This window comes from Triplophysa dalaica, chromosome 3, assembly GCF_015846415.1.
Source record: "Triplophysa dalaica isolate WHDGS20190420 chromosome 3, ASM1584641v1, whole genome shotgun sequence".
In the NCBI taxonomy this organism is placed as follows: domain Eukaryota; kingdom Metazoa; phylum Chordata; class Actinopteri; order Cypriniformes; family Nemacheilidae; genus Triplophysa; species Triplophysa dalaica.
The window spans coordinates 4,993,218-5,016,351 of record NC_079544.1 but is presented as its reverse complement, the minus strand read 5'-3'; the positions used below and the strand labels follow the sequence as shown (position 1 = coordinate 5,016,351).

The 23,134-nt window shown below is 39.1% G+C and overlaps 1 protein-coding gene across 2 annotated transcripts in view; it reads right to left on the bottom strand.

Annotated features, from left to right (window-relative positions):
• Nucleotides 1–23,134, bottom strand: part of pappa2 (pappalysin 2) — a 59,751-nt gene that overhangs the window by 14,725 nt on the left and 21,892 nt on the right. For both annotated transcript variants that reach the window (XM_056742682.1, XM_056742683.1), the window contains exons 7-21: nucleotides 20,462–20,644; nucleotides 19,757–20,060; nucleotides 16,720–16,848; nucleotides 14,965–15,050; nucleotides 13,389–13,582; nucleotides 12,259–12,372; nucleotides 11,640–11,775; nucleotides 11,377–11,551; nucleotides 10,911–11,073; nucleotides 10,254–10,431; nucleotides 6,300–6,513; nucleotides 3,436–3,604; nucleotides 3,160–3,292; nucleotides 2,508–2,617; nucleotides 897–968 (exon numbers count right to left, since the gene is read on the bottom strand). In XM_056742682.1, coding sequence (XP_056598660.1) covers nucleotides 897–968; nucleotides 2,508–2,617; nucleotides 3,160–3,292; nucleotides 3,436–3,604; nucleotides 6,300–6,513; nucleotides 10,254–10,431; nucleotides 10,911–11,073; nucleotides 11,377–11,551; nucleotides 11,640–11,775; nucleotides 12,259–12,372; nucleotides 13,389–13,582; nucleotides 14,965–15,050; nucleotides 16,720–16,848; nucleotides 19,757–20,060; nucleotides 20,462–20,644 — 2,360 coding nt within the window. The remainder of the gene's footprint in view (nucleotides 1–896; nucleotides 969–2,507; nucleotides 2,618–3,159; nucleotides 3,293–3,435; nucleotides 3,605–6,299; nucleotides 6,514–10,253; nucleotides 10,432–10,910; nucleotides 11,074–11,376; nucleotides 11,552–11,639; nucleotides 11,776–12,258; nucleotides 12,373–13,388; nucleotides 13,583–14,964; nucleotides 15,051–16,719; nucleotides 16,849–19,756; nucleotides 20,061–20,461; nucleotides 20,645–23,134) is intronic.

The window sequence follows — 23,134 nt, the reverse complement described above, 5'->3', positions numbered from 1 at the left end:
ACAAAGTCACATGTTTACCTGTTTTTTTGTAATTTGACGTTTTTTTTAATCGTAGTTCAAAAATAAACTCCAAAAATCCTGTAAAAACTGTCATTTTCCAGCTGCTGGGGTTCAGTAAAATACTGTAGTATAAATGTTGTCATATTACATGTTTTTTGTGTTTTCTGGCAAATTAGCAGTGTTTTTCAGAAATTTGACAGTTTTTACCGTATTTCACAAATACATGAACAATCTGTAAAAAAAGATGACTTTCTTTGCATTTAGTCATTTAGTCATTTAGTCATCTTTGTTTGTCACTATTCTTTGTGATACATTTTATAACCATATATGTATACCATAATGTATAACCATGGTTTTACTATGATAATACAAGTTTTTTAAGGGTTTTTTGTTTGAAATACGGTAATAAATCTCAAATTACAGTAAAAGACATGAAAACCATGTAGTTTTACCTGACAATTTTATCTTTTGCTGGTTTTACTGGACATTCGAACAGTTACAAATTGTGCTAAAATTTCTGCAATTGCGTTGGAATTCATCAGACCTGTGTACCACTGTGTACAGATATTAGATGAACTCATTTATGACGTGTGGAGAGCTCCAGGAACCACAAACAACAGAATTCATACACTTGGCTATGGACAGATATTTCAAAACAACTGTCTGCAATTTTTTTTACAGTATGACAGCTTTGTGGGGGAAACCGACCATGATTTCTCGGAACAACTACTTTGTTCTTTATAAAACGCTATCGGTTGGCTTGACTGGGCCGGTCACCATATACATGGTGACGTATAGAGAAAAGGTGTGAAAAGATTTATCAAAACCTACTCCTTGTGTATTCACAAAAACATCCAAAATCAGTTACGTGACGTCACACGTTAATCTTTACTCACCTCACAGGATTGAATGCAGTGGATATGTTCTGGATTTGGATGCCACTTCAACACACCGGTACAGATGATGTTCTGACAGAGGGAGAAGTTCAGGACAGTAAGAAAAAGAAAGGATGAGTTAACTTACTACACTGCCATTATGATGTCAATGAAAAAAAGATGTGATTGGGTTCCTGTAATATCTCAAAGAACAAATCCGCAATGGGACTTTATATTTAGATTCCTTTGGCACAACAGAGTCGAGAAATCTGATCATGTCTGAATCTGTTTCAAAAGCTCAGACATAATCATGGCGCCAAAGAATAATATCGCAAATTAAGATTCGATTAATAAGACGTTTGAAAAGAGTTTCCCTTCCCTTCTGTCCCTCCAATCCGAACATACCATTCATTGATTTGACGTAAAATGACTGTTCATTCTCAGAACTGGAAATCTGACCCGTTTCTCAAGCAGAATTCCTGGAAAGGAAGTTGCTTATCTCCGTTTTATCTCTCTCCTACGGTGACCTTTCTTCCATCATTCTTACCCAATCCGTAATACTTCTGGAAGCCGTTCCTGGAAGGCTAAGTGTACTTAGAGGTGCTGATATATCGATATAAACAGTGGGAGTCTGACACCTTTAGAGGCCTCAGGCTTGATGTGTGGCATTTTAATTGTCTCGTGTAGAAACATCTCAGCCTGATCATTACTCTCACGAGCTGCCTTTATGATTTGCGCCCAGATTTTGGAGAAAGAATCGAGGTACCTCAATGTAACTTTTCACTCTGACGTGCGAATAATGTGATTTCAGTTACATGAATTCCATCCAAAATATTCCCTCTTGAAGCAACAAACAATGATCGGAAAGTGGGGGGTTTACATTTGTTAGCTGTCAAACAAACTTCGCGTCACCATGCATGAATGAAACGGGATCACAGGGGCAAATGCATTTTAGTCTTAAAGTGATAGTTCAACCAAAAATGAAAATTCTGTCATCATTGACTCACCCTCTCATCACTTCAAACCTGTCTTTCTTCCGCAGAACACAAAAAAGGATATTCTGAAAAATATTGTTTATTGGACCCCGTTCACTTTCATTGGTTTTGAGTCCATACAATAGAAGTGAATGGGGTCCAGTGCTGATCGGTTACCAACATTCTTCAACATATCTTCGTTCATGTTCTGTGGAAGAAAGTAAGTCATACAGGTTTGATATGACAAGAGGGTAAGTAAATGGTGAAAGAATTTTCATTTTTGGGTGAACTTTCACTTTTAAATACCACAGCTATCTGGGTGGCTTTCTTAAGACTCTACATAAATGTTTGCGACATTATGCTTGGAGTTCTAACAGGGTAAAAGGGACAGATCAGTGCATCGTCATTGCAGTTTTCTACTCTCTCAGATGTGCCGTGCATGCTTTGTGTTTATCTGATGAGTAACAGGTGTGGACATTTTAGAAAAGATGTCCTATTAAAGCTTAAAAATCTTGTAATTATTCTTTTACAGATCTAACAGTTTGAGGATTATTTTTAATAAAGGAGGGTTCGGGTTCATAAAGTGCATATGGATTGATCTGGAGCTTGGTTACAATAGTAGGAAAACAGCCGGTGATATCAAATAACAAGACCTCACCTGAACCTTGCTGGGAAGCATCCAGTGCTCTACAGTATCAGCGGCAGAACCGTTGGCTAACACCACAGGGTCACTCAAGGCCACAATGCATGTTGGGTAGCATAGCGCACCTGCCATGACACAAAGCGAGCTTTGCTTTACACCTCATTTGCATCTGTTGAATTTATTCATGTGAACACATGAATAGGCCAGCTCAGGACTGGTCATCCATAGTGCAACAGCTTGGCAGGTTGGCACCCAAAATAATTTGATTCAACTGTGTCTGTGGTTTTGTGGGTCCAGGTATGTCTAGACTTGGTTTTACCAAAATAAAACCAATACATTTCAAAATACAATGCAAAGGTGGGATAAAACATTGAGACACATTGTTATCAAACATTATTTTAACACCTTAGCGTTCCACAGTCCTGCCAGTGGTACAAATACCATCCAAATTAGAGCACTCAAGTACAGTTAAGCCACTCTTAAAAATGGGAATTTGAAAAAGTTTCACAATTTAGATTGTTAGGTTTCACATTCAAAATATTATATATATCACTGTTTATATAATTGGGAGACCTGTATGATCTGAAAATGAAAATATTTACTTCCTTGTCATGTAAATAAAAGAACTTTGATGGGATAAACCATTCATGTGCGTTTAAAACCTTACCCAAGTCAAAGCCTTCGTCGCAGATGTATTCAACTCTGTTAAGGTCGAGAGGAGGCTGGCACGCACCCACTATCGTTTTACACATACTGAAGTCCTCAGTCCATCTGCCATCTTTGGTGCAACGAATGCTGGACTTTAGAGACAACCATATATGAGATCTTAATGATTTAGGTTAGTTTAGTAAATGGATTATGTCTGTAACACAGACAGAGATGCTCTACACAAAGTAGGATGAAACTGGCAAGCATGAAAAAAAACATTTCAAATAATAGCTACCTTTTCTGATGGGTCTGGACATTGCAGGGTGCAAATGCTATTGAAGTTGAAGTTGTTAGTGCAGGTGTACATGCCCTCAAACAATGTAGGCAGAGGTGGGCATGTGACAGGTGAACAACTGCCCTCCTGCCACGTCCCTCCCTCCAAACACTCCAGCCTCAGAAACTTCCTGAAAATAGATTGTTAAACAGATCACAATATGTTACTTTTTTTTTTAAATGCGTTTCGCTTTCATTTTTACCGTTTCTTTATGAACTTTAACTTGATGAAAACGAATGCATTTTTTACCATCGACAGTACTCACAAAAAAAATACTTTCACACATTTATACATTACGTCTTATTCCTCGCACACACAGAAATGACAAGGTTCAGGCATAACACTGAGCTATAAGCAACAGTTTAACATAACAGTTGCTAAAAATAAGCCGTCCAAAACTTCAGAAGTGTACATTTGATCGCGTTTGCCTTTATAACTAATTCTGTCCTCACAAACCAAATTCCGGACGGAGTCATCCATCATCGGTTCATCCCACTTTCCCTGTGCTACAGACATTATTAGAATTTTGGAAAACATTTTTTTAAATATGAGAAAATGTGTACAGTTTTTCAATATACCAATATGTCACAATTAATGATATAAGATCAACATTTATGTAAGCTAAATATAAAAAAGAATTATGCTACATAAAAATAAACAAGTATGACAATGTATTATTCTTTTTCTTTAAAAGATACTCAAAAATATGATCTGTAGTCAATAGACATTTTGGAAAATCACAATCTTCTTGAAGTTTTCCAGTCTGGATTTAAATCTCTACACAGGACTGAATCGGCTCTTGTAAAAGTTTTTAATTATGTATTTTTAGCTTCTGACTCTGTTGACTGTGTTGTCCTTGTGCTTCTTGATTAAACTGCTGTGTTTGATACGGTGGACCATGAAATACTGATTTGTTGTTTGGAGCAATGGGTGGGCATTAAGGACATAGCGCTCGAATGGTTTAGGTCCTATTTTAAAGATCAGACTTTTTTCTTGTGGGGTGCCGCAAGGCTCAGTGTTAGGTCCTCTTCTCTCTATATTTGCTTCCGCTTGAATCAATAAATAAGAAGCACGGCATGTCTTTGTTACGCAGACGATATTCAGAATTATGTGCCCCTTAAAAAGAGTGACACTGTTAAGTCACTTTTTGACTGTCTCGATGATGTAAAGGCCTGGATGGCTCTTAATTGTCTAAGTTTTAACAAAATAAAGGAAAAGGTTATGGTTTTTGGAGGCAATGTTGGAACCCCTTTTGGTTTATTTAGGTTCCCTGTCTCATTACATCAAGCCAACCATCACTAATTTAGGGGTTAAAATTTACTCCAACCTTAAATTCGACAGCCAGATCCAGCAGTCGTTAAATCAAACTCTTTCCAACTAAGGCAGCTGGCTAAAATAAAGCCACTTCTTTCGAGGCAGCTATTTGGGACAATTATCCATGCCTTTGTTACTACTGGATTACTGTAATGCTTTGTAAGCCAGGGTTAGTAGGTCTTTGGTCGTTTGTCTGCAGATGGTTCAAAATGCTGCAGCACCTCTTTTGACCGGAACTCAGAAATACGAGCACATCTCTCGCATTTTATCCTCACTTCATTAGCTGCCTGTACACTTAAGGATCAGTTTTAAAATTATTTTATTTGTTTTTAAATCTATTTCAAAGTCTATTATGCATACTCATTTAAACAATCATATGGTCTTCGCTTTCTTCATTCAAATCACTTTTGAAAAGTCATCGTTTCCCCTTGACTTTCAAAACCTGATGTTGACATTTTGAATGTTTAAGTGTATGTGATGAAGTTTTTATTTATTTATTTATTTATTTATTTATTTATCTGTATAGCACTTTTGTCCACTTCGGTGGTTGTAAATTGCTTTATAAATAATGTTTGCTTGCTTGCTTGTTTACCACATTAATTAGCACCACAGAATTGAACAAGAATTACAAAAAGTTTGGGCAAAACAACATTTGTTACACTGTGTTATTAAATTATAATATAAAAAATATCCCTTACTTTATATAAATAATGTATATAGGTTCTAAAATTCTGAAGCTCCATTGGGCACATATATCCATCACCACATGTCTCCTAATTATTTATTTATTATTTATTTACAAATTTTTAGCATAAAAAAGAATTGTATATTCTCTATTTGATTCTGTGCTGAATTTCCAACATAATCTAAAGTCATGCTTGTATGCTTCATAAATGACACTTCCCTCCAGTCACAAGGTATGCAGTCGTGCTAAAGCCATGTGACAAAACATCTGGTACAGCTTAATAGCCAATAAATCTGGATGAAATAAATTAGGAAACAGTTTTCGTTGAGAAAGATCATACAGAAGCACAAGCTCAAACGACCTTGATAATAGCACATACAGCCATAAACCCTTTGCCCAACCTTCATAATGAAATGGCTTTCTGAACAAACATGCCAATGGTTTTAATAAACAGGATCATTTAAATGCCTTTATGAGACACGCTGGCTATCGCTTCTGGTATTAATGCCCAATTAAAAGCAGTTAAAAGACATTCACGTATTTTACCAGGCTTTTAAATAACTCATAAAGACACGGCAGGTGTGAATGTAGTCCCCTCAGAAGTGCTAAAATCGTGCAAAGCATTATGGTATCGTCTGATTGGACAGAACACCGAAACAACATCAATGGCTGAAAGAAATTTGGAAACACATGGAGCGTGATTTTAAACTTATTAGAACCATGTGAACAACCTAGATGCTGGAGACAGTGATGTTTTGCTTGGTCAAAATCTGCCAACACAGCAACCTATGTGCAGATGCTTTAAACTCAAAAGACCAACACTCACTTTCTCGGTCTTTTGTTGAGCGTGCCGGTGACAAAATATCCTGGGTTGCATTTGTAGCGGCACAAAGTGCCCACGTCGTGTCCGCCTCTGTCGGACTGTGGAACTAGCAGCTTGGCATTGGTTATGGGAGGTGGAGCTGGACACTCGATTTTGCAGTAGGCCTCTGGATATGACCACAGACCATCCTCAAGACAAACCAATGTGTCACTTTCTCCTGAAACACAGACAATTAGAAAACTGCATTCAAGAAACTTTCATTACTAATCAGGTTTTTTCCTATCTTGCAATTCTCATACTGAGGTAACATGACTCCTCTGGTAGATTCAGCTATAGATCTAACTCGGTATCCCATTCCAACCTTAGCTGAGTTGCTTAAAGGCGATAAGATGAAGGTGTCTCATTTTGTACTCCTATTGTAACAAATGTTATTAGTCAATAAAATATATTTTTTGTTTTGCCAAAGTTTGTTCATTAAATATTTCAGAGCAAGACCACTTGTTTTACATGTGTGTGATATTTAGGAGGATCTATTGTCCGAAATGCAATATAATATCCATAACTAGTTCTTCATAGGTGTATAAAGACCTTACATAACAACCTAAGAATGACCTATTTCTATCTACATACACCGCAGGCCCCCTTACATGCAAGTCACCATGTTGTTTCTACAGTAGCCCTGAATGGACAAGCTGCTCTACAGAGCATGTTTCATAAATACATTATCACCTTCGACAAAGAAGCGAAAACCCAACACCATCTTTGTCCTGCTAGAGTCAACGTAGTGTTTCCAAAAGGGGAAGTGAGCGGTGGAGTGAGCCGTTGGTTGCAATCATAGACTGCATAAAATATGGATGTAGTGTGAGTGACGTCACCCGCAGGTTGTGACGAGTGAAAAATGAAGCCCAAAGTAGGCGGGGTGGTCGTCGCCATCTTGGCATCGCGCGTCACTCCCGGATAATCAAAAATGGGCAAAAAGGCGGTACGTGGTTAAAGCTGCGCCTGGTTTGCTGAAACCACTTGTCACTCTAGTGGCCACGCACCATATTTTCAAAATTTTAAGGCTTAAAATATGTTAAACGGGAAAATTCACCCTCCTCACAGTTGTGACAACTGTAAAATTAGATATTTTACTGTAGGGTAAAATTAGATATAGACCAAAATATTTTTTTGAACCAGGCTGTAAACCTGTATTTTTTCTGTTGTAAAGTTGCCTATTTTAACATGGAGCTCAATGAGATTGTGCAGCGATTTGGAGCCAGCAAATTGCAATTTGAGTCACTTGCATGTTGGCTTCACGAGAAATATCTGGAGTTTCCCCTCTGTTGCAATTCACAACCTCTCTGCTAGATGCCGAAATCTCCCAATTGCTTCTTTAAAGTACTTAAATTCGCAATCTGTTACTTTTCTATATCCTCTCTATCGCCACCTCTGTTTGAAACATAGAATTGGAGATTACTTCAAATACTTAACCTTACATATGTGGAAACTAACATTTCCCTCAAATCCAACGGATCCTAGCAGGCCAATTGCAAGAAGACAATTGAATGTTTATGTATCGGAACACGTTTTTTTGGTGTTTGGATATTTGACAGGTGTTGTTGACCGCAATTTTAAAGAGACCGAGTGAAAAACATCATTGTTCCCAATGGATGCTACGTGCACCGGATGTAACTGAGCTGGAAGCAATCGTGCATAGAGTCTATTATCACTGTTTGGCCCGTATGTAGCATTCTAGCCTTTATAGCCAGCATGTGTCACATAGAAACATGATAATGGGTTTGAAAATAAAATACATTTGAAATTCTTATATCCTTTATTCATATTTAGCAACATTTACCTGCCCGAGATAAAAATGTCACCGGTGACCTTTTCATGGTTTCCGGTCTCGCTTAGTTTATAAATCACTGCTTGAGTTTAGTTTAGTTTAGTTTTATTTAGTGGTGGGCCGTTAATGGCGTTAACGCCGTTAACGCAGTGAGACTCTTATCGCGCGATAAAAAAAATGTCGCCGTTAATCTATTCTCAAAGTTGGGTTGGGAGCTGGGTCTATACTACGCAAGCTATGATGACTTTCACCTTGATATTTTAGCGCGGATGTATACCAGCTTAACTGCACTGTACGGGGCGAGAACGAGATTTTTCAACTCGCGTCATTCGCGGAAGCCGCCTCATCATCTCATAACCAGGGCTTAATTCGCGCGATTCGCGCAGCAAGTAGGTCTATTGGCTCTTTTCATTAACATATAAATCACTCGCGCTTGACACGCCATTCGTGTTTGGTCTGAACACAATATAACGTTACTGTGAAATTACCGCATCATAGTGACGTGCTAACATGGATGCAGCTATGAAGCCGCCGGGTTTGCTTCAGGGAATATTAATTTTTAAGAAGCTTCCCAATAGAAACATCGACAAGACTAAGGTTGTTTGCACCTTGTGCAATGCGGAATTGGTTTAAAAAAAACAATTTCTCTCAACAGGTAGTGGTCTAGCTTTAGTTGAAACCAGTAACTTTGTATTGAGATCTAATGTATTATGGCTCCTGTATGACATATCGCTTGTTGCTCCCTCACTCTTTGTAAGTCGCTTTGGATAAAAGCGTCTGCTAAATGACTAAATGTAAATGTACTGTAGGAGCTCTTCCAGTCTCAAGTACCACCTAAACGCAAAGCATCCCTTAGCTATTGCGGAAGTAAATACAAGTTCATCTTATTGAACATAATTTAATTTTCATCACCAATTATCATAGTAGAACAGCTTTCTCAAGCAGTTTGTGATGCATTTTGGAAACAGGAGATGAGCCCCTGGTCTAATGCGCCACCTGGCTTGAGAAACCCGTTCTCAAAGACTTACTTTTAGTCATTATTTGGGTAGCACACATATTCTGAATGCCTTCGGCAGAATTCAAATGAGCCATTTTAATCTAGATTAATCTAGATTAATCTTGGAATTAATCTAGATCAATCTAGATTAAAAAAATTAATCTACGCCCACCACTAGTTTTATTCCAATTAATGTCAAATCTTAAAAATTCCTCTTTAAACCTTGAGAAGACTCCAGCCTGTCGGGGTGATACACTACAGTGTAAGGACTTAACCATCAAGACCCATATGCATAGCAACTCAGTGATGCAATGTCCTGGGACTTGTAAAAAAAAAACGGCAACAGACTGCACCGCTCCCTGTCAGAGGAAAAAATTGGGCGCATCCATCAAAGCCCTGTATGTAAGACAAACAGTCAGAGCATGAGGAGTGTCCGCTCGAACCCCGAGCCATCTTGCCAGAGGTCTTCTGCCCTCCTTGGGTGGAAGGGCTAGTTGCCAGCCTGCTCTACACTGTCTAAAATGAGGGGCTCTCTGCGGGCTTCAGTAGTATATGATGAAATATGTTCTTGTTCTCTCCGGACTCCCTGTTTTTCTACCTCCACCTGTGTGCTGTTCTCCTGCAGCTCAAACCTACTTTCCTATTTACACAGCCAGCCCCAGAGGGGGTTGGAACCACAGCCAGACCGATGTAGCCTCTGAATGCAAGAACAACACTGAAACAATCACACGTGTGTATACACGCATCCAAAAGCAAGTATAAATATACTGTAAAAAAATTTAACTCTTGAAGGTGTTGGCTGGTTCCAGGAGGTACTTTTATTTACATTCTTCCATAACGCAGGAATTCGAATTAGAAATTGTTTCGTTGAATTTCATTTATGAATAAATTCCCTGTTTATATTCTCAAGAACATTTCTCCATGAATATCCGCAGAACTGTCAAAACATGTGAGAGACAAACGAGCTCGTGTTTAAGATCCTCATGTTTTTTTTAAAAAGAACCGCTTCCTGTGGGCCAACTCACAAAAGAGACATGCTTGTCATGTCCACAAAGTACTGCTATTAAAATCAAATTATATAAGACCAATAAAATGTTCCATTTGTCACAGAAATGCCACATTCAGTCCTCACCTTGCAGGATAGCTGGAGCGTTACAAGAAAAGGTGCACTGCTTGCCGAATGTGGTGCCCGAGGGGCATGAGAAGGAGGCAAAGTAGACATGAGACGGAGGGGGTGGGCCGCACTCCACCGGCTGACAGCTCACTTCACGATCCCACACTCCATGCACACAGTTTTGCTCGGCTTCAGTCTGAGAGACGAAAGACAGAATGATCAAATCCTCTACATTATGGTTATGACAACCTCTATTAAAGTCTTGTTGACAACAGGTAGGCTACTGTTTTTGGTTGACTAAGGTTCATAAGACAACATGACTATATATATAAGCGTCCTCAACTTTGCTCTTCCAAAGTCCGCCGTGTAAATAGCGAATTCGCCATGGTGCTAGCCCAACTAGCTCATAAAGGGTATGAGAGATTGGACTCTGATTGGATTACTGCACAAAAAACAGCCATTACTCTTTAAGAGAATCTGGACAACCCATTTAGACCATGTGCCCGGTCGCGCCGACTGTTTTCCCGTCGTTAAACTAGCAGAAGTGGATTCGGATGCACCCTGAGTGCTCTCGCGCCCTGCGCTTTAGACCATGCGCTTAGATTGTGAAAATAGGGCCCTTAGTCTCCAGTCAACTGTTTTGAAAAACGGCACAGAAAAAAAATTAGTACATACCTGGTGAAAATGTAGGCCCTGGTCATGGAGAACAGAGAGGATGTAGCCACGATGACAGGAAACAGAACAGTGTTTAGGGTCTAGCACTGGAGAACAACTAACTGAAGCGTGGTCAACCTTCAGAGGACCACATGACTCTGAACTGCACCGCCTATGTGCACATCTGAGTTGAAAAAAAAGTTAATTTAATTAAGTTTGTATGGTACAAAATGATACATGCTTACGTATAAAAGTAATCATAAAAGTATGTGGCGGTTCTGGGGATACGTTTATTGGAAATGTGGTCTTTTTTAGGCCTTAACATTAAGTTAAAATCTGTATTTGCATTCAGATATAGATAGGAAGTCATATCCATTTTACGAGAAGCATTAATAGAAACGTAAACAACATTAAAAGTACTGTTTGTGTGTAAATGTTCATGCATGTGTGTGTTTGTAAGTTGTGGGAGACCCCACCCTCAGCGCACCCAGTCAGGGCAAAGGCGCTGAAGTGACAAGAAGTTCGCAACGCCACCGCCAGCACGGCCACTTGAGAGGAAGAGAAGTTGAGCTGGACTGCCGAGGTCTGATAGAACGGCAAACTCAAATTATGAGTCACATTCACCACCAGGGGGTTTCGTTGACACGACAGCTCGTATGAACCTGTGGACACATGCACACAAACAGAACATGTTAAAACAATGCAAAGGCTATAACACAAGATATAAAATCTTACTAAATGATTTATTACCAAGAAGGTGCTTTTTGCCGGTGGTATCACACAGTTGTACGGTGATTGTTTTCTTGCAGTTCTCTTCATGCCAACTACCATCATAGGCAAGGTAGATGACAACCGATGCTGCTACACCTGGTCTCTCAAATCCAACCTGCAAAATCAGCATTTTAACATCACGATTAATTGGCTCAACTATCTATTCTATCTTATAATATATGCCAAATAATCACTCCGACATATGAGTTTCTCAATGGATGGTGCTAAAATTCAAAGAGGACAAATGCAACAACCATTTATTAAAGTAAATGTCTCTTGCATAAACAATTAATTATCCACCAATAATAGTGTTGTACTCTTAACTTCATTTAACACATCTGACCATTACATTAATATCCCCCCCAAAAATGATACTCATGGTACTCACAAAAACACAGCACTTCACATAAAATGCATATATATTTCACAAAACATTTCCACAAACTTCTTTGTCTAATGTTAACTGCTTTTTACATTGACGTTTTGAAAGTCACTTAAAGTCACTTAAAGGTCATAGGTGTAAATAAATTTAATAAAACTACAAATTACTGTGAGCGGCTTTACAGACCATGTTTGTTCAGTAAGCGTGTACGTGTACCTTTAGCCAGACAGGCTGATCCTGATTATAGTAGCTGTCAAGATGAGCGGTGCAGGGCGTCCATGCATCATGTGCCACTACTTCATTCATGTCCAAATACTGTGACTTGCACATCTGAAAAAAGTAATATAATATACACACATTTTTATTTAGGACAGCCCATAAAAGTGTTTCGTTCATTTATTGGTAGAAAAAATGATTGTATGGTCCGATTGCTTTGTGAGATTTTATAGTTGATCCCCAGTCTAAATGTTGTTGAAAAGGCTTATGATTGAAGCAGGGCTGCCAAGTGTGCAGACTATTTTTAAACTGTTACTGCAGGTTGTTTTTTATTCCGAGGGATTATTTATAAAAACACACTGTGTTTATGATACTTCAAAAATTTGTTTTTCAAAAGGACATTTTGTGTGCTGGATGACAGTGGCACAGAAGTGGGATATTTAGGGACAGATTTACTCAACCTTGTGATCCACTTTTTATTTATTTAAATTCGGCATGAAACGGCGGTATTCGATTGTATTTTTTTATATAAAATAAAAAACGACGTATACCCTAGTGAAACGACTTCTGAAATGAGAAAGGCAAAATATTTGAACGCCAGTTAGCAACCTGTCAGTCATCGCAGCCCCGCCCTCACGCCATTCCTATGAAGTGAAGAGAGGTCATTTCGAGAGGGAGAGGGAGGTTAACGTTGTTGATTCAAGATTACAAGTGCAATGAATAATTAAAAATGATTTTAATAATTTAAATTATACTTTATAATAAATACTTCACTACAGCATTTTTTATTGCATGCTGACTTTAATACACAATCAACACAAAATGATACAAATTGTGTTACAATTCCATTATGAGTTAATTTGCAAAAACAGAAAAACATGTTTTTTTTTTACCATGCATTCTAAATTATATCAATCGAACTGCAGTTAACTTATAGAATAAAACTAACATTAGGCTAACAATAAAAAACATTTTTATTTTAATAAAAACAACAAGATTTTGCAATTCTGTTACGCATATCTGGCAACCCTGGATTCAAGTGAATGATGCAATATTCAGCTACAGTGGTTAGACACTGACCACGACCAGGCTTGCCCGCAAGGCACGGTGGATAAGCATTGTTGTTATACCTGAGTGAGCGCAGGCTCCCCGGTGACCCTTGAGGCAGGGCATCTCTGATCCTGATGAGAGCCCGAGGCAGTGGACGCCCACTGATCACTGAAGCCCTGGGGAGTGAAAAAGCCACAGTCCTGAACGCTGGAGGCTCTCTCAAACTCCTCGCACATGCCATCCCCTTCAAACACATAGCACAGGCTAGGCTGACCTGAGAGGGAGAGAGAGGGAGAGATTAAGAGGCCAATCATAACTATCAAGTAATGAGTAACCGATGCCAAGTTGTGATGGTGTTTTCATAGCAAGGAAATGAGATAAGGCATCGCTCGCTTCCCTTATGTGCGGTGTCTATGTGTGAATTAAAAGAAAAGAGCATGAGTTCACAGAGTCGATCAAATAAATGATCAAGGCGTTGAATGGAAATAGGAAGATGATGTCATGGCGTATGAACGGCTCTCGTGCTCAAGGCAGAGTTACTGTATGACAGAAGTGCATATTTGGTGCTAAAAAGAGAATTAGCGTGTCAATAAATTGAATCGGTTCGAGGGGCTTGTGCGCATGACATCACAGTCTCGTATGAGCTCGTGTCTAGGAATGCTTCGAGGTGAAAGAAAGATGACTCATCGGTGGGCACCGCTTATCAAAGCCCGGGGGTCTCGCATGGATTCTAACAACAAACGAAAAACATGAGCATTTCATTGGACATCGCTAGTAGGTGACAGCAGACCTAACCCATTTGTCCATGCCAAAGGATTAAGTCCTAAGCTTTGCTTCGCAAATATGCTTGTAGGGATAATAAGAGAGCTCCTAATGTGGATTTAGAGTAAAAAGATGACAAAAAGCCACTCCTGAAAGCCCTAAATCCACAAGAATGTGGTTGGTAAGTTTGCATGCGAGTCGGTCCATCACATCTTGTTTGAATTAAATGCCTTTAATGCTTCAAGCTAACAGAAAATGTGGCACTTTCTGTCACAAAACAACATTGACTAATTGGTAAACTATTTGCTTTTTTGTAAAACTTCCAGGAGTGTTTCACTAACATACATATAATGTAACCACGGCGTGCAGCTGAATGATTTTTGTAGTGATGAATTGAGTGGAAAATATGCATTTCATACTAATTCTAATACTACGATGAGTTAAATCTATGACAACATAGAACAAGATCTAGAAAACTCAAACATCGGTACCCCGTTTATTTTGGAAGGTTACACTTTGTCTGTATTTTATTACAACATGAGCCCAAAGTGATGGTTTCATTTCAAAGTGACGATTGACAAGCTTAGTATTCACAGTTCTGGAAATGTGTCAGAATTCTGGAATAGGTGCAAGAAATACAGGCAGGTTTATTTAAAGCTCTCCAGTCTTTCATGTCTTTTCACTCCTCAATGTGACTTCCTCATATATTCTGTGAGAAAAGACATAACAATACAGTTCGGTTTTGAGAGCTGGTAGCGATTATTTCTCTGGTTTGTTGTTTTGATGGTGGATGTGTTAAAGCGTTCCAGCGCCTCTGTTGTGGTGTTTACTGTTTCACGGCCAGATTTTTCAGCAACGGCGAGTGCGTGTATTTGTTTCGTGAGTGTGACTCACCGTAACACTTAAAGCCTGGTTCAACATGACATTTTTTTGAGCAGCCGTCTCCGTCTAAGAGATTCCCGTCATCACATTCCTCAATCCTGTGGGGGAGTTAGAGCAGAGCCAAGAATTACAACTGTAGGGAAGTTTATAGTTATGCTTCAAAACACAAATGACTGAAACAAATATTTAGTTATGAAACATTCTTAAAAATGACAGATGCACATAACAGAAAAGATTTCTCGCACTGGGCTTCATGCTGGATTTAACATGATGTGGCTTGCTTTCAGGTTATGTAAGCAGTGCGCCACACTGAAGCTGTGTAATTCCTGAAACATCGCTTATAATGTGCACATGATTTTAGGATTTAAAAAAAAGATTTCAAACTAAAGAATACGTCACTAGTACAAAGTCAGCTTGGTAACTAAACGTTACCTTGTTTTCTGCAGTCAATGTTTTATAATAAAAGCAGATGTACACTTTTCGCATTCTGTTCCAGGCTCAGAAAAAAAAATTATGTTAATATTTAGATATTGTATATCGGCCAATATATCGGTTATGGACTACTAACATTAAAAGCCAAATTAAAAGTAAAATTTACAATTCCGATTTTTTTTCATTAAATATTACAGTGTTTGTTGTAAACAGCTTATCAATGTGGGTCCTTCTCTCTTTAAAATTAGTGTGCCCTCAAATTCTACAGTTAAAATCTCAGACTATCCATCTCAAACGACGTAAATTAGACGGCTTGGGCGGAGCATCCGTTAACTCCTCCCCTTCAGCGGTCAACTTCAAAATGCAACGGCTGTTTTTATACATCTCATCAAATCGCAGGGAAAAAACAAGCCACGCCCACAGTTTTAATCAAAATTCCGTTTCACTTGGAAACTACTCAGAATACGTACGGTACATAAACGCAAACGCAACTTCCGGTTCACGGTGGTTTTAAAGATTTATCAGTTATCATTTTCTGCCAGAATGTACACAGCGGTGCATCCTCAACAAAAAGAGACATGATAAATCAACAGACACAAAACCTTGTTGTGTCAGAATTACTGTAATTCTTGAATGAGTCCTCAAACTCATACTTGTTTCTATGGCAATACTCATGATGCCAAAACCGTGTCTTGCTTTGTTGTATTTGACAGCAAATATTTAATGCTATAATATTCAATATATTATAGCTTGTTAACCTGAAATATTTTTATTTATTTACTTATTATTTAAAATCATTCGACATAATGCAAAAAACATTCTGTGAAAATGTAACCATGATATCTTTAGTATTGACTGAGTAATGTCATGTCAAATATTAAAATCATATTTAAATTAAAAGTCCTGTGTATGCCTGCCCCCTCCCCTTCCAATCATTACAGGACTAAGATGTCGTCATCTTTACGCTTCTTTACAGAAGTAGATAACCTGTTTATGAAACGCACTCTAAGGAGCAGTTTGTCCCTTTAGGGCTACTGTAGAACAAAATGGAGAATTCCATGTAAGGGGACCCGCGGTGTATGTAGACAGAAAAAGCTCATTCTACGATAATAAAAACATAACGCTTCATTACGTAAGGTCTTTATACACCTCTGAAGACATATGTATATTATATTAGATTTCTGGCAATAGATCCTCTTTAATCTCACACATTGCACCTTTAATGCTTGAAATCAAACTTTGGTGTGAATTAGATTTTGAAACATTACCTTGGTCATCACACCATAAGCAGAATGCAGAAATAGTTCTGAAATTAGTCCATAAGTTCATACTGACCTCTGTAGTGCACTGTCACCACAGAAATGTTCCCCATGCGTGTACACCAGAGCTGGGGAAAGTTCACTCAATAAACCGTCTGACTCCACCTGGATCCTGTACTGATACTGCACATTCCTCTTCACATCACTATGAACACACAGACAAATACGTCACATACACAGTACGCCAGAGATCCTGAACATACAACAGAAACACTTAATCAAATTAGTGAGGGTGAGCCGAAGGTAAAAACAGAAATGACCTTTTTGATGCTGAGGGTATCAGTCCTACTTTACTGTTTCCAGGGCTATCGATCTAAAATGATCTGATACTATAAAAAGGATTCTCTCCATGATTGCCAAGGCTTGTTTGATTTCAATTGTTTTCCGGGCGTTTGTAAGATGATGCCTGGCAAACTAAGCACATCTGCATTCTCCATCGGGTTTCTTTTACTCAACAAATTGCCCTTATTAATTATGAATTATTTCTAGGGGTTAGAGAAGGATATCTGTTATGTGGTCTAATGAAGGACTTTGTGCTAACAAAGTTTGCATTGTATCATCAGAAGCAGTTATAACGGGCGGTTTGTCTTCTTTGTGTTTTGCAGTGGAAAAAATAAGTTTAGAAAAGTAAAGTAAATGTCATATTTGCCATTGAAACGGTTGAATAATCATGGATTAAGCATTGCGTAAAAATGTAACCTTAATTGAGTAAGGCCATGTCAAAGATTAAAATCAAGAAATTAAAGGTCCTGTGTATGTGAATTTTTTGCGGAATCTAGTAGTGAGGTTGCGAACTACGGTGGCTGACACAGGACTAAGATGTTTCTTTGCTTAAAGTGATAACGTATTTACGAAACACGCTCTGTAGAGCAGTTTGTCCATTTAGGGCTACATGGTGAACTCCATGTGAGGGGACCCGCGGTGTGTGTAGATAGATATAGCTCATTCTAAGGTACATAAGATCTTTATACACCATATGTATATAATATTGAATTTATGTAAATAGTGGACAAAAAGTAATTGTCTCATTTTGCATTGAAACATAGAAAATCATTTCAGTGCCTCTTTTTGCATTTATACTGTCAAAATGTATCTCTGTCTTTCTCTCTCTCTCCAGAAAAGACATCCAAAAGTAGAGCATAAGTACAGGCCATTTCTGCTATATAGCTACAAGAAGTCCACAGCACACTTGATATACTGTAAAATGTGTCTGGAATGGGAGAGGAAGTGGTTTGTTTTTTCTGCAAACCTCACGGTGGCACTGCAACTCAGTTTCCTGCAAAAACATTATCAATCCCAGTCCAATATTTCCCCCTCCTAGTTTGTCCCATTCCCCAATGCTGAATGACATCGTGCGAAGGGAAACAACAGCAACTAGCAACAAACAGCCACGGGTGTTTACCGTTTGTCCAGGTTTAGTGGTTCCAGTTGTTTTGTTTTGTATCTTTCTCTCTCTTCCAATCTCTCTCCCTTTCTCTCACTCTCTCTGTCTTTCCATTCCCTATCCACACAGCTCAATTCCATAATGAGTTCCCATCTTTCTGAGCTTACAGATTTGGAAACAACATTTCTGGAGATGTTAAATTCTCTGTGTTTGCTAATCATATCTGAACATGAAAGTGAATAGCAAAAACTAATAAAATCTTATTTATTTGTTGGCTGTGGGGATAGTTTTCTTAGGCATTGCTTGGAAAAAGTTTGCACAGTGTTTTAATAGTGATATTCTTAAAACAATAGTTTTAGAAACGCAACACGTTAACATTTAATGTTATGCATTAAACCACACTTAGAAATACAGTTCCCAGAAATAAATCAAGCAGAAACACAATAAAATGTTTCAAAACATTTCTAACATTTCAGTACATCTAATAACTTGCCAGTTGCAAGCAAATCTTTCAATTACTTTTTTTGCATAAAAAAGTATACTGTACAGATCCAAGTCTACGCACAAATGTCTTAAAGAGTAAGTAACATCTGGTTTTTAAGGTTCTACTTTGGTTTATGGAGTGTCCAACAACAAGTTTATGTAAAAAACACTATTATGTCGTAATAATATGCAGTTATTCTTACCTTACTTCTTGACTGACTCTCAAATGACTTGTTCCACGATTCATACGTCTAATCCCCTAATATCCGTTAGCCAAGTGTTATGTGATTGGTCAGATGGTGTAGTCTGTTGTGATTGGTCAAACGCGTTCAGCATTTGCCGCAAACGGAGCGCCTATCATCATTACACGAGTCTGCTGTGATTGGTCAAACGGGTTCATCATGTGTCGCAAATGGAACGCCTACCATCATTGATGGATTATGTTTAACAGGTGGTTGGATATTATATACAGTGTACAGATAGAGATTGAGGGGATTTTACCTTACCAGTTTGAGCCCGATTCTGAAACATCCAAAGACGATAGTAGTTAATAGATAGACGATAATAGATTGAACACTTAAATAAGCCTAGTTCATAGCTCGATAAACAAAATGGAATGGCCCAGATATAATGGTAAATATTTCATGAAGTATAGTCACACTTACAGGTTGTGATTCTCTAGAGCTAACAGGTCCAAATAAGGCTGGTATTGCCCTCTCTTTCAAGGATAGTCATTGAACATATCCTGCAGTGAATGCGCCAAGACAAAATCAATTGCAACCATTGTTTCCTTAGAAGTTCTTCCTTTGGTAGTTTAAATAAGATTGACTTAGTTTCACCAGTTAGAACACAGGTTCTAGATATGATGCACACGCATCACAAACGAGCCACAGTGTTTGGGGGAGGAGAGTGAAGTTTTCACGGCAGTCCCATCAAAATTTAGGCGGGGACCATTTATAGTGACGTAGATACGCGGCGGTTAGAGACTCGGACTAGGTCACGTCTCTTTTGCATGATTCAGAGTCGACTCCCTTTTTTACAAGCCAATAACTTGTAAAATTAACCTTCGGACTTAATCCTTGGCAGACTGCTTACTTTCAAACAAGGCAACATAACAGACTGGATGAAATGTAATTTTCATGGTGTAATTCACACAAATACACTTCAAATACAAAGATATTCTTACCGGTCAGTGTATTTGGGCTGTCTGACGATGACAGAGCTCTTCTCTTCTCTGTTTGGTGGATCTCTAAGCACTCTGTAGAGGACGGGGCGGCAGCCGTTGCAGAGTGGATTGTGGGGTCTCGAGGTCAGCAGAGCAGCGTCGATCTCAAGCTTCTTGTCAAAGGTGGAAATTTTAATGGCCTTGACTTTCTTACTTGTGCGCACATGCAGCGTCAAAGGAATATCACAGAAAGCGTGATAGGGGCCTGAGTTGATCGACTCGCCACTCTCCAGGATGTACATGATATTAGCAATTGCCTTTTTATCTATGGATAAAAAACAGATAAAAACACATTAACCTATGGATAATATATGCCACAGATTTATCGTCGCTGTCGTGTAGAAACCTTGTATCTTCCAAAACCTAAATTTCATGAAACACAAAAAAATAAACCTAAAAATGAATACACCACTGTGTTGTCAAACATTTGCAAAAACCCCAAAAACACAATGGGTGACAAATAGTAATGATTTTTGAAAAACACTATTATGAAGATACAATATTTCTGCCTGAAAGTGACGAAATAACAAATGGAAAAAAATGAAAACACTTTAAATACGAGATATCGCTTGGCCTTAATTATGCACATATTTGCCACAGTGCTACAACTGACGAATCAAAATCAATTATTCCGAGAGCCATACAATGAGTTCAGCTAATACCCACTGGCAGACGTGTAGGTGACCCAGACAGTCAAGCTGTCAGGGAGCACAGGGTGAAGAAATTGCATCTCCAACACGCAGCCCTCTGTTTGGGGGCACGGTGTGGTCATGTTGGCCTCATACAGGTTGACTTCAGGACTCCAGGCTTGCATGCTGGGCTCACATGGCTGGTACACATCAGGGGCCCCTTTAAAAACCACAGGCAAACATTGTCAAAAGCCAAACCGAAAACTCTTTGTCAAACGCTAAGAATCTTTTTGGCAAATGGGACATAGACCTGGAAGGGGGATATAATCCATAGCAATAAAACTGGTATTTTAGCTCTAAAACATTTCCATAGCAATGCATTCAAAAACCTGACAAAATAGTGGAGTGCTTTGCTGGACACTGGACTGACGTTATTAATGAAGTTATTATTTGCACACTAGTCTTAGCCTCAGACAGCATGCACACAGACCACCCACAGGCCTTTTACTCACCATTTGACAAGCCTTATCCTGATTGGCTAAGTAGTTAGCTAGAAAATCATACGCAAACCACACAAAACAGAATCAGACATGTTTAAAACACAATCTATTACATTTATATGTTATCTTTACTACGTAAAACGTCAATTAGTGGCACACATAATATTTTATAATCATTGATTGACGTATTTACGTAGTTAAGACGACATATTTTATAATGGAATAGAAGAAAGAATAAAAGGATAGCAAGAGGAGTCTGAGTTATGCTGTCTGTAATGTCCTAGTGTTAGTGGGGGACGTGTTTGTGTAGTTCTGTTCTGTGTTGTCTCTCTCTCTCTACCTGTCGCTCTTAGGATCGTCCTATTGGTTAACTGGCTCATCAGTTATATTCGACGCACCTCGGGAGGCATCAATCGGCATCAAGGTTCAGATTATAAAGCCTTCTTTGAAGCGAGAGAGGAGAGATCTTTTGGGAGGATTTTTGGGCAGATCGTTTTGGAGAGATTACTTCAGAAGAGATGTGAAATGCATTTTCCTCTTGTGCAATTTTTCTTTACTTGTAGTACTTGGTGTGTTGGTTAGGAACCTACTATGTGTTTTGACCTCATTGTTTATGGTAATCCGATGACGTACGGATCCTGAGCTGGATAGCACCTTCCCGGAGGGTTAGGAAACAGGGAAGTATGTTACATGACTTACATTTGAGCATCACGAAGTTCCTGATTGTTAAACAGATTAGGTAAGGAGCGTTTACCACCCTATGTACTTTTGTTTAGCTAGCTCTAATCAACCTGGTGACAAAATGCCATGTTTATGTACGTCCCTTCATACACCGGGACGATAAACAACTAAGGGGATGTAACAGTGTCAGGTGTTGACGAAAGAGATGTGTCATTAGTCGATTCTTAAAGATGATTAAAGATGCCCCTGGTTTTGTAGAAACAGGCAGATTATTCCACCATCGTGGAACAGTGCGTGAAACCGATTGTGTGTCTTTTTGGGATGGCACCACAAGATGTTGTTTGCCATCGGAGCACAAGGATCTGGAGGGTACATACGTCTGAATTAGTAAGTTTAGGTTAGCGGGTGCAGAACCAGTGGTTGTCTTAAAAGCCAAAAGCAGAGCTTTGAATTTGATGCAAGCAGCAATCGGTAGCCCATGTAACTGATGAAGAGTGGCGTATGTGTGCTCACTATTGCTCATTAAAAAACAATCTTGCCGCTGCCTTCTGGATCGTTTGCAGAGGTTTGGTTGTGAAAGATGTAAGGCCAGTCAGGAGAGCATTACAATAGTCCAGTCTTTACAGGACTAGAGCTTGCACCATGACGTGCGTAGCATGCTCTGATAGGAAAGGTCTAATTTTCCTAATGTTGTACAGGACACATCTACTTGAAAGGGTCGTGCTTGCAACATGATCCGGGATGCTTGGCTGATCATCAATTACCACTCCAAGGTTCCTGGGTGTCCTGGACGGTGAAATGGTAGATGAACCTATTTGAATGTAGAGGTTGTGATGAATCTTTGGGTCAGCCAAGATCACAAGCAGTTCAGTCTTTGCATTATTCAGTTGCAAGCTATGCAAATATAGCTTGTGATATGAAATATCACTCTGGAATGCAGAGATGCGAGCAGATACTGTTGGGTCATCTAGTTGCAAGGAAAAGTTGAGTTGTGTGTCATCTGCAGAGGAAAAGCAATGTTTCCGAATGACTGATCCTAGAGATGCCATATATATTGAAAAAAAGCAGTGGTCCAAGCACTGAGCCTGGGGAACTCCAGTAGTGAGATGCTGAGGCTCAGAGACCCCCCCCCCCACTACATGATACTCTGAATGACCTTGCCGAAAGGTAAGACTTGAACCATTGGAGCGCCGTCCCAAAGCCATGATGGTCGACAAGAGGATGTTGCGATTAACGGTGTCAAAAGCAGCAGATAGATCTTGCAGGATGAGTACCGATGATAAAGAGGCTGCCCTTGCCAATCTCAGAGCTTCGATGACCAGAAATGTCTCTCTGCGCTGCCTAGCTAAAGATAGCCCCCTAGTCATTTTTTGACGGACGCCTCGTCCAGTGCTGCTGCTCTCTGGTAACATAGGCGCGGAAAGGAAAATCAACACGCAGCAAACCCGCTCCGCAACGAGTCCGGCACTCATATAAAAAACTCACAGCAACAGCAACATCATCAAAATATAACATATAAACAAACACAA